This window comes from Lissotriton helveticus, chromosome 8, assembly GCF_964261635.1.
Source record: "Lissotriton helveticus chromosome 8, aLisHel1.1, whole genome shotgun sequence".
NCBI lineage: Eukaryota > Metazoa > Chordata > Amphibia > Caudata > Salamandridae > Lissotriton > Lissotriton helveticus.
Window position 1 is genome coordinate 356,947,738 of NC_136069.1, and position 12,023 is coordinate 356,959,760.

At 43.2% G+C, this 12,023-nt stretch overlaps 1 protein-coding gene across 4 annotated transcripts in view; it reads left to right on the forward strand.

Moving 5' to 3' along the window:
- Nucleotides 1-12,023, forward strand: part of B3GLCT (beta 3-glucosyltransferase) — a 1,060,368-nt gene that overhangs the window by 796,757 nt on the left and 251,588 nt on the right. For all 4 annotated transcript variants that reach the window (XM_078657144.1, XM_078657145.1, XM_078657146.1 and 1 more), the window contains exon 12: nt 6,546-6,645. In XM_078657144.1, coding sequence (XP_078513270.1) covers nt 6,546-6,645 — 100 coding nt within the window. The remainder of the gene's footprint in view (nt 1-6,545; nt 6,646-12,023) is intronic.

Here is a 12,023-nt window from a genome sequence, read left to right on the forward strand (position 1 = left end):
TGATGTTATTCTGGCAGCCAGGCGTCCCTCCACTAAAGCGATATATGCCTGCAGGTGGAACATTTTGTGGCATGGTGCACAGCTAAGTCTGTGGATCCCCTTTCTGCCCCTGTTTCTGAAGTCCTTCTGTTCCCTCTTTCTATGGTCCAGCAGGACTCTGCTCTGGGCACTATCAAAGGTTATCTTTCAGCCATCTCTGCCTTTCTACGGCTTCCAGATCAGCCTTCTCTTTTTAAGTCTCCAGTTGTTAACCGTTTCCTGAAAGGCATTACGCACAGGTTTCCTCCCGTGCCGTTCATTATGCCTCAATGGGACTTAAACTTTGTCTTAACATATCTGATGTGCCCTCCCTTCGAGCCCCTTCATAACGGTCCTTTGCGTCTTCTCACTCTCAAGACGGCTTCCCTGGTAGTTATCCCCTCTGCCAGAAGAGTGAGTGAGCTCCAGGCTCTTTCTTCCAAACCTCCTTTCCTTTCTGTTCATCCGGACAAGGTGGTTTTAAGGACCCGTCCTTCTTTCTTACCAAAGGTTGTCACGCCCTTCCACATCGGGCAGACCATCACTTTGCCCACCTTCTTTCCGCCTCCGCATCCTTCAATTGAGGAAAAGAGGCTCCACCGTCTGGACCCAAAACATGCGCTCTCGTTCTATCTGAAGCGCACACAACAGTTCTGGGTGGATGACCTGCTCTTTGTTGGCTACGTGAGCGCTAAGTAAGGTCAGGCCGTGCATCTCTCGGTGGGTTGTTCTGTGCATCAAAGCATGTTACTCATTGGCTAAGAAGGAGCCTCCTGTGGGGCTGCGTGCCCATTCTACTAGGGCAACGGCAGCCAATACTGCCTTGGGACGCAGCATTCTATTGTAGGACATTTGTCAGGCAGCTATGTGGGCTTCGCTGCACAGGTTTACCAAGCATTACTGCCTTGACAGTCAAGTCTGGAGAGACTGCCTATTTGGCCGTTCTGTTCTCCGTGACTTTCTGGTGTAATTTTGTTCGCAGACCCACCTCTGGGGTTGGTATCGCTGGGGTATTTATTCTAAGGTAAGGCATCTATCACTAACGTGTCTCTTTCAGATGCACAAGTTACTACTTGTGTAACGATATATCTGTAAGAGACATTATTTAGTGATAGATTCCTTACCGCCCCCCCCCCCCATCCTCCCCATTCTGCGAACTGATTTCTAGGGTTAAGGTCATCCCTTTCAGGGCCCTAGTTTCATGGCACCAGTAGTCAGTTTCATGCATGGCTCTGCGTTTCTGGCGCGGAAAGTCGTGTACAGAACTGACGTCAGCACGCATGGGTGGCGCCTAAGTAGTCTCTGTGATGTCATCTCGGCGCTTACGACACAGGCGACGGATGCGGAGCCGCACAACGCCAACTATCGACGCGCAGGGGTACTGCTGACTAAAAAACTTTCAGGATCCAGTCTGACACCTGGGGAGATTCTAAGGTAAGGAATCTATCGCTAACTAATGTCTCTTACAGGTATATCGTTACACAAGTAGTAACTTGTGCAACAGGGCAACTGATTTTACTGAACTAAAAATGAAGCCATGGAGATTTGTCGAAAAATACGACTTAAGGCATTTTTGCTGGGAAAGCCTATAAAGCTAAGGCAGAAGTGTCAGGGCTTGCTAATAAATCTAACTTCACCCCGCCTACGTGCAATATTCCTAAAGAAATTGTGGCTTATGAGCAGGTAGTGATGTCCTCACTGAATCAGTTGGAAAAGAGTAAAGGGTATCTGAGAAGGAACATGTCTCTGAACCAACAAAAAGCCATTAGTGATTTGAAAAAAGATAACTCAGTAGTCATTAAACAAGCGGATATAGGGGGGGCCCTAGTTATTTGGCTACGAGAAATGTATCTCAAAGAGGGAAGGGATCAAGTAGGTAAAAAGGAATGGTATTGTCCATTTAAGGAAGATCCCACCAGATGTATACAAGAACTGTTTACTGAGAAACTCAGAAATGGCTCTGAGCAAGGATTACTGGGACCCAAGGAGTTTGAATTTCTATCTAAAAGGTATCCAAGGATCCCAGTGATCTACTTCTTGCCAAAGATCCATAAAAGACTTAGTGACCCCTCCAGGACATCCAATCATTTCCGGTTGTGACTCCCTGTTAGAGCCCTTATAGAAGGAAGTGGATGTGTTTTTAAAACCATTTTTGACTGAAGTTCAGTTATATCTAAGAGACACTACTGATTTTATCACGAAAGTTGAAGGCTTAAGATTTAATAATCAGGAACAGTGGATGGTGACACTTGATGTCACCTCCCTGTATACCCAGATACCGCAGATGAGGCACTTGAGGTCATTGAACTGTATTTAGAAATAAGACCACAACCACATAGGGTAGCAACACAATTCATTCTTCAACTGGCAGAGTGGCAGAGGTAGCCCTTAAATAGAATTCTTTTATATTTGAAGATGTCTTCTAAATCCAGATGAAGGGGACCAGCATGGGATGTCCTTTTGCCCCAGATATGGCGATCCTCTTCATGGCACAATATGAGGATCAATACATTTTTCATAACAACCCTTTTTTGAGTAATATCACTCAATGGCTACGTTATATTGACGATGTCTGGTGCCTGTGGTCAGGTTCTGTTGAAGTTCTAGAACATTTCCATGGGTGGTTGAACTCCAGACACCCGGACATAAAATTCAGTTTAACCAAAGCAAAACTAATTTGACATTTTTGGATGTTGAGGTCCCCCCTCTAGAAAATGTGCTCACAGTTTCATTACATCGGAAAGACAATTTTATAGCATGGTAGTTGACACCTCAACGGTTTAAAGGACAATCTTCCTTTACGGTCAGCTACTGCGAATCCGTGGAAATTGTTCTGTCAAAGGTGATTTTGAACTTCATGCAGTAGCCTTCTGTGAACAAATGAAAAAGAGAGGGTACCCTATGAAGCATGCCTGTACACCTCTGCTGTTACAGAAGAAGTACAAGCCACAGCTAGAACGATTAGTGTGTGTTCTACGTTTGGGCCAGACACAAATAAATTTAGACAAATTATGTTACGTAATTGGCATCTATTACAAAATTTGCAATGTCCCTTCCCACAGCCATTGTTTGCAATGAAGAAAAACAGAAGCATTGGCCAAGAAATTGTTCGAGCAGACATTTTCAAAACGCAGCAGAAAGGTAATCTGCAGGCGCAGTGGAACATGAAACCATTGGAGGACCACAATAAATGTGGAAACTGTGCCGCTTGCGATTCTACCATTGAGAGCACCGAGTTTATCCACCATGATTTTAAATGGAGACACTTTATGTTCACAAACTGCAAATCAAAAAACGGGGTTTATGCAGTTATATGTCCCTGTGGAAAGATCTATATAGGGAAAACCAATCAAAAAATTAATTGGAGAATCTCACAGCACAGGTCGGGAATAAAAAAGAAAGTGCTCACTGCCCCTATGGTAGATCATTTCATGACTTCTGCACACACAGAAAGAGATGGTGTTGGTAAACATGTCTAAAAGATTGATAGACATTGAGTCAGTGCTTTTGACAAAAGAAGCATATTTGATATTGAACTGTAATAGTGTACACGCAGGGCTCAATGAAATGTCTTAGCTATCAAGAGTATGAGTACAAGACCATTACATTTTCTCTATTTTGAAGTGAGGCACTAATAAGACCACATGTCCCAGAAGTCTTAGTAATATCTTTGAGACAGGAAGCTCAAACATGAAGTGCCCCTGCGGTTCGTGAACGAGGTCGCATAGTTTGGAGGAATCCCCTGGTGATTTAAAGTACGTTCGGGTGGGGAAAGAATCTGGCTGCCCTGTAATGGGAAAACTCTGAAGCGTTACTGATACAGCGTCCTCCGCTCTTTGTTTATTAATAGATAAGTTAGGCGCCGAGAGAACGAGTGAAAAGTCGGGCCGAAGTGGTAAGGTACACTGCTTTCCATAAAGTTTACACATCGAATATCGTGTGAGTTAAGAAATGAATGCCGGTCTAACGACCAGTGCTTTCTTCTTTCAGAAAGGGGAGCACACAATGCAGTGATTTTTAACTTTCGTGAGGAGTGGCGAAAAAAATGGTTGGATGCAGCTAGGCAGGTATGTAGGATTGCAAGGGACACCTGGACGAGTTTTTAGCATAAACTCGAGTAATGGAGCGAGTGATTTATGAAATGCTCCTCTTTCAATTTTAGATTCAGTCACGTATTCGACAGACAATCGTGTTGTAAGATGTCGAGCTTTGGGAAAGCTGCACCACCCGCACAGTCGTGGTAGGTGTAATTGGAGGTACAATGATAATACAAGTGCGAATCGTGCAAGGTAATGACGGAAAGTCTAACAGGGTCAGTCCAGTGGGTTTCCCCCATCATTCAGAAAGCAGCAGCATGATGAAAGTTTCGTTCAGCAAGTATAGTGCATTTATGAAACTAGTAGACTGGAGAGCACTGAGTAATGTTGAGGAAGGAGAAAGAGTTATACATTTGTTTTTTGTTCTGTAGATCATACCAATGTGTATATAATTCAGAAGCCCTGATGAGAGCCCCCGGAGGTCCCCTGGGGCTTGAAACACGTCGTCAGTTCCAGTAATAGGCATTAAGACCAATACTGAAAGGGTGCTGGATACTGAGGAACATTGAATGCAGTTTGGTTCCCAGTTTGGAGAATTAATTTGTATCTATCAGTTGCAAAGAGTTCATTAGTATCTATCAGTTACAAATGATATATTAGTTGTTGAATTATATTGATGTTGTGTTGTATTGTGATAAATGTATGTAATGTTTATTCTGGTAAATGTTGTAAAGATATGTGAATGTTTGTATATATAGGAATTTTTTGATGTGTTGGATTGGAAGGATTAGAAGTCTCTTTTACCTATGTTCCTCCTATTGTATATGTATCAAAAAAGATAAAAAGCTATTTAAGAATTTTTTTAAAATAAATGACCTAATCATATGAAGTAACTCATTGTGATTATTTCAGTAAGGAAATTGCCTAAATTATCCAGAGCACCAAGTTCCCCCCTTTCTTGGTCTTTTAAAAAGTTGGCATTTTCCTGCCCTAACCTTTTGTTGCCTGCTTCCAATCTCAAGGGTCACATGACTGTGATTGGCTTAGTTGTGAACTTTGTGTATTCCACCCAGACAGTTGGACAAAGGGGCTTAGGTGATGGCAGGTTGGACTATCTTGCCTGGATTGCTGTGGGTGAAGCTGTTTTCTGCCCCACTTACATTTCACAGGGCTGCCTCCAGCACACATTCAAAAGAGCCTGACACTAGTCTTTTGACTCCCCAGACTTCTTGGAGTCTGATAATGGAAGAACTTTCTAGAACCAGATGTCAGGGTAGTATAGGGAATCCCCCACTTCAAAGACTGGCAGCAGGTATAAATATTGGACCTCCAGAGCCACTCTGCAGTATACTCCTGTACCAGTGGACACTACAGAAGCAGGACTGTCTTGTTCTCAAGAGGACTGCTCTTTTGCTTCAGGCCTGCCTTGTTTCCCAGAGGACTGCCCTGCTGCTTGAGACCTGCCATTGCCTCTGAGATGGAAGATTTGACATGCTCCTTTCATCCCAGGCTATCCTGCTTGATTACAAGGGTCAGTTGGCTGACCTCCAGTACTGACCTACAGGGACACAACAAGCTCCAGAGGCAATTGTGCAACTGGATCTTCCTGGACCTGAAACTGGTTCTGCCTGAGCCCTGCAGTTCTCTGTTAGAGTGAGCCCCTGACCCTCTAGAGGTGCCTCCCCAGGTCCTGGACCTTTGACTGGCATCAGAGTGCACTCCTCTGTGAAGAAATGTTAAATCCTTTGGGCACGTTTGTTCCGAGACTCTTGTTAAACACAACAACTGCCAACCCGAAGCTCTGGTGAGCCCGACTCTTGACACATTGTGACTGCCAGCAATGTGAAATGTGCACTTCACTCTATAGTGGCGACAGCCCGCAGAGACCTCCAGTGCGAAGTTCCAGCAACGACCATTTGCAACGCACAACCGGATCTTTGCACTAAAGAGATAAGCGCCTGTGACATCCATTCCGTTCTTCGCGTTAAAGCGACAACCATTTTCAACGCTGTCTTGGCTCATCGCGGTCGCCTCCACTGCAAACTGGGCTCTTTGCAATGGTAACTTTTTCAGCTGGACTAACCTAGTCAATGTATCTGGCCTGCGCTCAATTGCGATCATCCTGAACTTGTGACTTTCTTCCGGTCTAGCACAACCAGATTGGCAACTGGCTCTTTACTATGCTTTTAGGCACTATATATATTTACATAACATTTCAAAATTAATTATCTACAGTTCTACTGATTGTGTTTTAGTCATTCTTGTATCATTTTATATATGAAAATGTATTCTATTTTTCTAAATTGGTTTGGGATTTTTCTTGTGTTGTGGTTTCACTTTATTACTGCTTGTGTGCTACATATTGATTTCTTACAATGACCATTTGGAATATCAACCATTTGACCATGAGCAGATCTTTGATTGTTGTTCAACTTACATTTTTTATTTCATTATATATTATCTTTGAAGGCATTATGCTCTGTTTTTCAGGTCACTGTGGAAAGACATTTGCTATTTTAGAAAGATTTTTTAATAACAGCGCTTCAGAAACACCGTGGCTTGTTATTGTGGACGATGACACATTAATAAGGTATGTGGCATATCTGCACTTTTTTTGCCAGCTGTAATTAAGTCAATGTAGATCTTTTTAGGAAATATATAAAAGGAAATTTTATTTGAAAAGAATCTCATGCATCCGAAACAGTTTTTTAAGATATGTCACTACTACTTAGAGTTCTTTATATCTGAAGTGAATACATCATGGGAGTTACATCAGGACTCTTAACATACCACATACGTATTTAGTCTTTTACTTCTCAGGTCTCTATTTTGCAGGTACGTTAGTTTTAAGTGTCCTTACTTTAACAATCTATGTGTGCAACACATATATATACATATATGTACTAGCATATTGTTAAGCTGACGTCATTTAACTTTTTAATTGTAATTTAAATCAAATGTACGTACACAATTTATTTTAGGTAATTAAAGTTAAATTAATTAAATAAAAAGTAGTAAATATAACTTTAAAATAGGTATTTATGGTATTAATATTTAAGTTCATTTGGGGTTAGTAATGGATTTTTAGTTTTTCAGATTTTTTAGGGTTCCGCATAGGTAGTGAATGGGTTAGTAAGGAATTTCTAGGATGGTAGTCTGTTGGGCTAGTGATGCATTTTTAGTAGGCCTGGGTGGCAAATTCCGTTCCGCTCGTGGAATTTGGGTAATTTTGCGTTCCGTGGAGATCGCGAAATTGCCCAAAATTCTGCGTTCCTCGATTTCGCGAAATTTTTGCTTGTTCGCGTTCTCAAAATGCGCGCTCGCAAGATATTTCCCCCCGAGCACCAAACAGCAATCGCAAACAGTAAAAAAGCAACGCGAACAAGCAATTCCGCGTGTTCGTGGAATTTCTGCGTGCTTGCGGAGATGTTTTACTGTTTCGCAGAGATTTGCGTAACGCGTTTACGCAAATTCCGCCCAGGCCTAATTTTTAGTACTCAGGGATGGATAGTATAGAGGTATAATAAAGACTCTTAGGGCTCAGGGATTGGTAGTACATGGGATAATGAGGAGTTTTTAGGATTCAGGGATCGGTAGTGTTTAGTGGGTGTAAGTGGTTTTAGAGCTCAGTAATTGGTAGTGTTTAGGGATACTAAGGTGTTTATCGGACTCAATGATGGTATTGTGCAAAGGGTTAGTAAAGAGTTTATAGAGCTCAAAGATATGCAGTGCTTAGGGTGTGGTAAGGTGTATTTAGAGCTCAGGAATGGGAACTTGCTAGGGCTAGTAAATCATTTTTAGGGCTCAGGATGGGTAGTGTACCGCTACAAGGATGAGACATTCTTTTGAGTCTGTAGACTTCCAGGTCAAATCTGCAGACTGTTAAAGTGTTTAAAGGGGCTTTAATATTTTCAGCATTTGAAAGTTCATTTATCGTTCCGTTGAAAAAACCTGAATGTTTGAAAAAACAAATCCCTACACTGCACTGTCATCATTTTGTGTAGAGCAAGATATATATATGTGTGTGTTAGCTTATATTTTATATAAATTACTTGGGTGCCTATATGGTTATGGTTAGGTCTGACGTTTCATTGAAAGTAAATGTTTTGTTTTCCTAATAGCTTTGGTGGCATTTTATGAATCTGTACTGTCGACCTCCTAGAAAATTTTCTTCAATTTATACTGAGCTTATTTAGTCAAATGTGTTAGCTTTTGACTTTTGGTGCAGGTTTAGGTATATCAAAGCGAAGTCGTTGGAGCCAATTTTCTTGTGTTTGATCTTAAAAAATTAATCAGAATAATTAGAAAGCACACTTCTTCATGTGTCATTTTCATATTTATAGTTCGCAAAAAATGCTCCTAGATTTTTGACAGATTTCCTTGCCCCATGAATATGCATGAAATTATACAAGTCTTGAACAGTAAACTTCATTAGACTAACATGTCCTGAATCTCATAATGTACTTACATCTGTGCCACATTGAGGGATATATGGCTACCTCTATTGTTACACAGTAGTAGGAAAACAGTAAGGAAATAGCTGAAGATATATATACCCAAGATTAGTGTGATTACCCGCTATGTGAGTTGTATTTCTGGCAGACCACAATCTTTGTGCACCGACAGGCTTTTTTGCAACTAACAAATGGACCAAGACATTGGCTTTTTTCCCTGGTTTAGGAACTGCCAGTCGCTGTTCTACCATGATTTAGGTTGATGAGATAAAACAACCTAGGCACAAAGGTATTACAATTGTCAAACTGAAAGATAATAAAGAGGTGGGACTACACAGGGTCAGTTATTGGTATTTAATGATATACATGTGAAGAAAAGGAAAACAAAAATTCACTGTCAACAAATTCATATGAATAAAAACTTCAAATAAATATATCACATTGCAAGGAGATTCAAACCTAAAAATGAATCAATTAAAATAACATTATCCTAATTAACACAATTCAAATTGTCTCACAATATACAGAAATGTAAAAAGTGGCAAAATTAATTCATATATCTCGACGCGCCTTTCGGCGACCAGCGCCTTCTTCTGGAGGAGCCACAATATGTTCTATTTTGTCTAGATGTGGAAGTAGTATGATTATCGATGTGGTTATTACGTCATAGACGCCTCAGATTCTTTAGTTCAGAAATTATTAATTCTAAAACTTTCTGCCGAGGATTTTCGTAAATACGGCAGTGAGAACAAGAAGGTTTCATAGAAATTCTATATGGCTTAAATATCTGGTCAGCTGTTGAATTCAGCCTCTCTCGGCTTGTCAAGGATATTTAAGGTGATTAAAATTCTGAGTAAGTGATTAAATCTGCCGCAATCGTAAATCGGAACGCTGGCATAATAAAATCTTGTTAAACAATATATACACGATGCTTTAATATGTTCCGAAAAAATCTCCTGATGTGGGGAATTTTCCAAAATAAAGATCAAACGAAGTTTGTGCTATCGTCCGAATTCGAAGCGAGGGGTTCCGGTAAATGCGCGGGAAGCAGTAACGGTCCATGATTTAGTACACAAAGTATGTAAAGTAAGCAAGTAAAACCCAATAATCTTTGAAGAGGTTGTATGAGCAAAGTTGAAAACCTCGAAATACAGATCTTGCAAATACACAAAGTATAGTTAAAAATACTTTGGCTGACAGAGTATTGCATATCTGATAGAAACTTCTAGCAGCAGATTCCTTACCAGAGAATATTCCCTAGGTGTCAGGCTGGATCCGGAAGATTTTCAAGCAGAACCCCGGAGCGCCTGTAGGTGGCTTCATTCTGCTCTGCATCGTCTATGCCAGAAATGCCATGTGCGGTACCTATATAGGCGCCCCCACAACCAGTTGACGTCAGTTCCTCCATTTCAATGCCAGATAGCACTTATCCAGTCTGAGTTACCCCTCAGTCTTATTTAGACTGTTTTTTTCAACACTTTTCAACAGTTTTCTCCTGGTGTGAGGTATGTCACTCATGAAATTGGCTGGCTTCAAACCATGTAGGGCCTGTCACTAGCAAATGCTGGTGACAGACCCCCGCTTGGTGTGTTTGTGATGCTTGAAGCTGGATCATGTATCCAAGACCTGGAAGGACTGCTGCAACATGCATCCGAAGGCGATGAGGGAATGCTCCCTTCAAGCTCCTAACCGCCTGACATCGGTCGACTCCTTGGCGCTAGAGGTCCCGATCGCACCAAAGGTCCTGGGACTGTTTGCAGAGGCATTACCGACAGTTGTTGCGCACTCCAATCGCCACGTAAGTTGGGTAAGTCCCACAAATATAAATCATCCATTAAGTTGAAGAGGTGTTTGACATCTCTGCGTCTATTTCAGACTTGCAAGAAGGTGCATGAGATTCGGCGCTCCAGGCCCTGCTAGTTGGCGGAACCTGCACCGGGACCCGCTCTGCGCTTCCTCCATTTTTCCAGGGTGACACCCACCCAACTGAAGGAGTTCGCTGAGGCCATGCATCTAATATTTGGGTGGCTTGGCACCTCTGAAGCGCATTCGGAACCCACAGGTGCAGGAGGGGCCTCTACTGGACGCACACCAACACTTTACCCTTGTCGCCAGTCGGCCCCATAGATCCCCAGTTGGTTGTGGAGCAGGGCTGCCAGCAAGACTGAGACCTTTCATGGCGCCTGCACCAGTGCCAACATTCCTGGCTCAGTCGACTCCCCTAGACGATGCCACCCCATCGTTATTCCTGACTCTAACACAGAGCCGGACGGGCGTCTAATGCCGTCAGGGGCGGGTCCTCCTTTAGGGCAGAGGAGCATTGCCCGACTGCTTTCTCGCAGTGCGAGAAGCAGAATCATAAAATGGTAAAGCTACCATTTTATGTTTCTTCTCGCACTGCGAGAAAGCAGAATGGCTTGGTTGGGGGCGGGTGGGTGGGTGTGCGGGCAGGGGTTGCTCAGTCTGCTCTGGGTCAGGTGAGGAGTGGTTTGCCCACTCTAAGGGCACTGACCGTTTGGTCGGCCCCAGGGCCGGCTGGTGAGAGAGCCAAATGGGAGTGTTTAATGGACTCATATGGTTACCAACTCCCGATGAAGAACAGGACAACAGGTACGAGGAACTGGCAGTGGGTTGGACACCTCACCTGACACTGGTCTGTTCTCTACACAAGAGGGAGTCTCTTTTACAATGCTGGCATGTAGGGCAGCTGAGGTCTTGGACCTTCAATTATCCATGGTGGGAGTCAAGGCAAACCTCTTGACGGAGGTGCTTTAGCTGGGAGTCACACCTTCTGAACCCCTACTCCCCTTTAATGAAGCTCTTGCAGAGTTCCTACTAAGGGCCTGTTCCAAGCCCAGCACAGGGGCTCCCCTGCAAAGGACCATTGCACCACGCCATCACCCTGTTCCTGGGGACCCTCACCTGGTCCCAAAGAGCTTGGTGGTTCTAGCCTCCACATGCAGAAGTAGCTCTGGCGCGTTCCCTACCACTCCACTGGATAGGAAATCTAAGAGGCTGAATACCTTTGATAAGAGAATGTACTGTTCTGCGAGCCTAGCACTGCGGTTGGTGTACACCACATGCCTATTGGGCCATTAATCCCAAATGATATGGGGCTCAGTTGCGCAAGTTCTGCCTTTGGTCTAAGAGAAGGCCCGAGCCATACTTACAGAGGCTATTGCTGAAGGGAGACATGCAGCTAAGTTCACCATAAGGTGTAGGCTTGGCACGACCGACTTGCTGCATAGAGTGATTTAATTGATGGTGGCCTTGCTGCACCATGTGTGGCTGAGAACTACAGGCTTTTTAGAGGATGGCCAGGCTTTCCTCATGGACATGCCCTTTGATGGCTCTTGTCTTTTTTGAGAGAAGGTGGACTCAGCACTAGAGCGCTTTAAGGACAGAGCCACAGCCATGTCCTTGTGCTTGTTTTTTGCCCTTGCCAACCCCAGTATGCCTTTCATGGCCCTGGAAGGGGTCTTCCACTGCACCCATTACCTTCCAACACCATGGC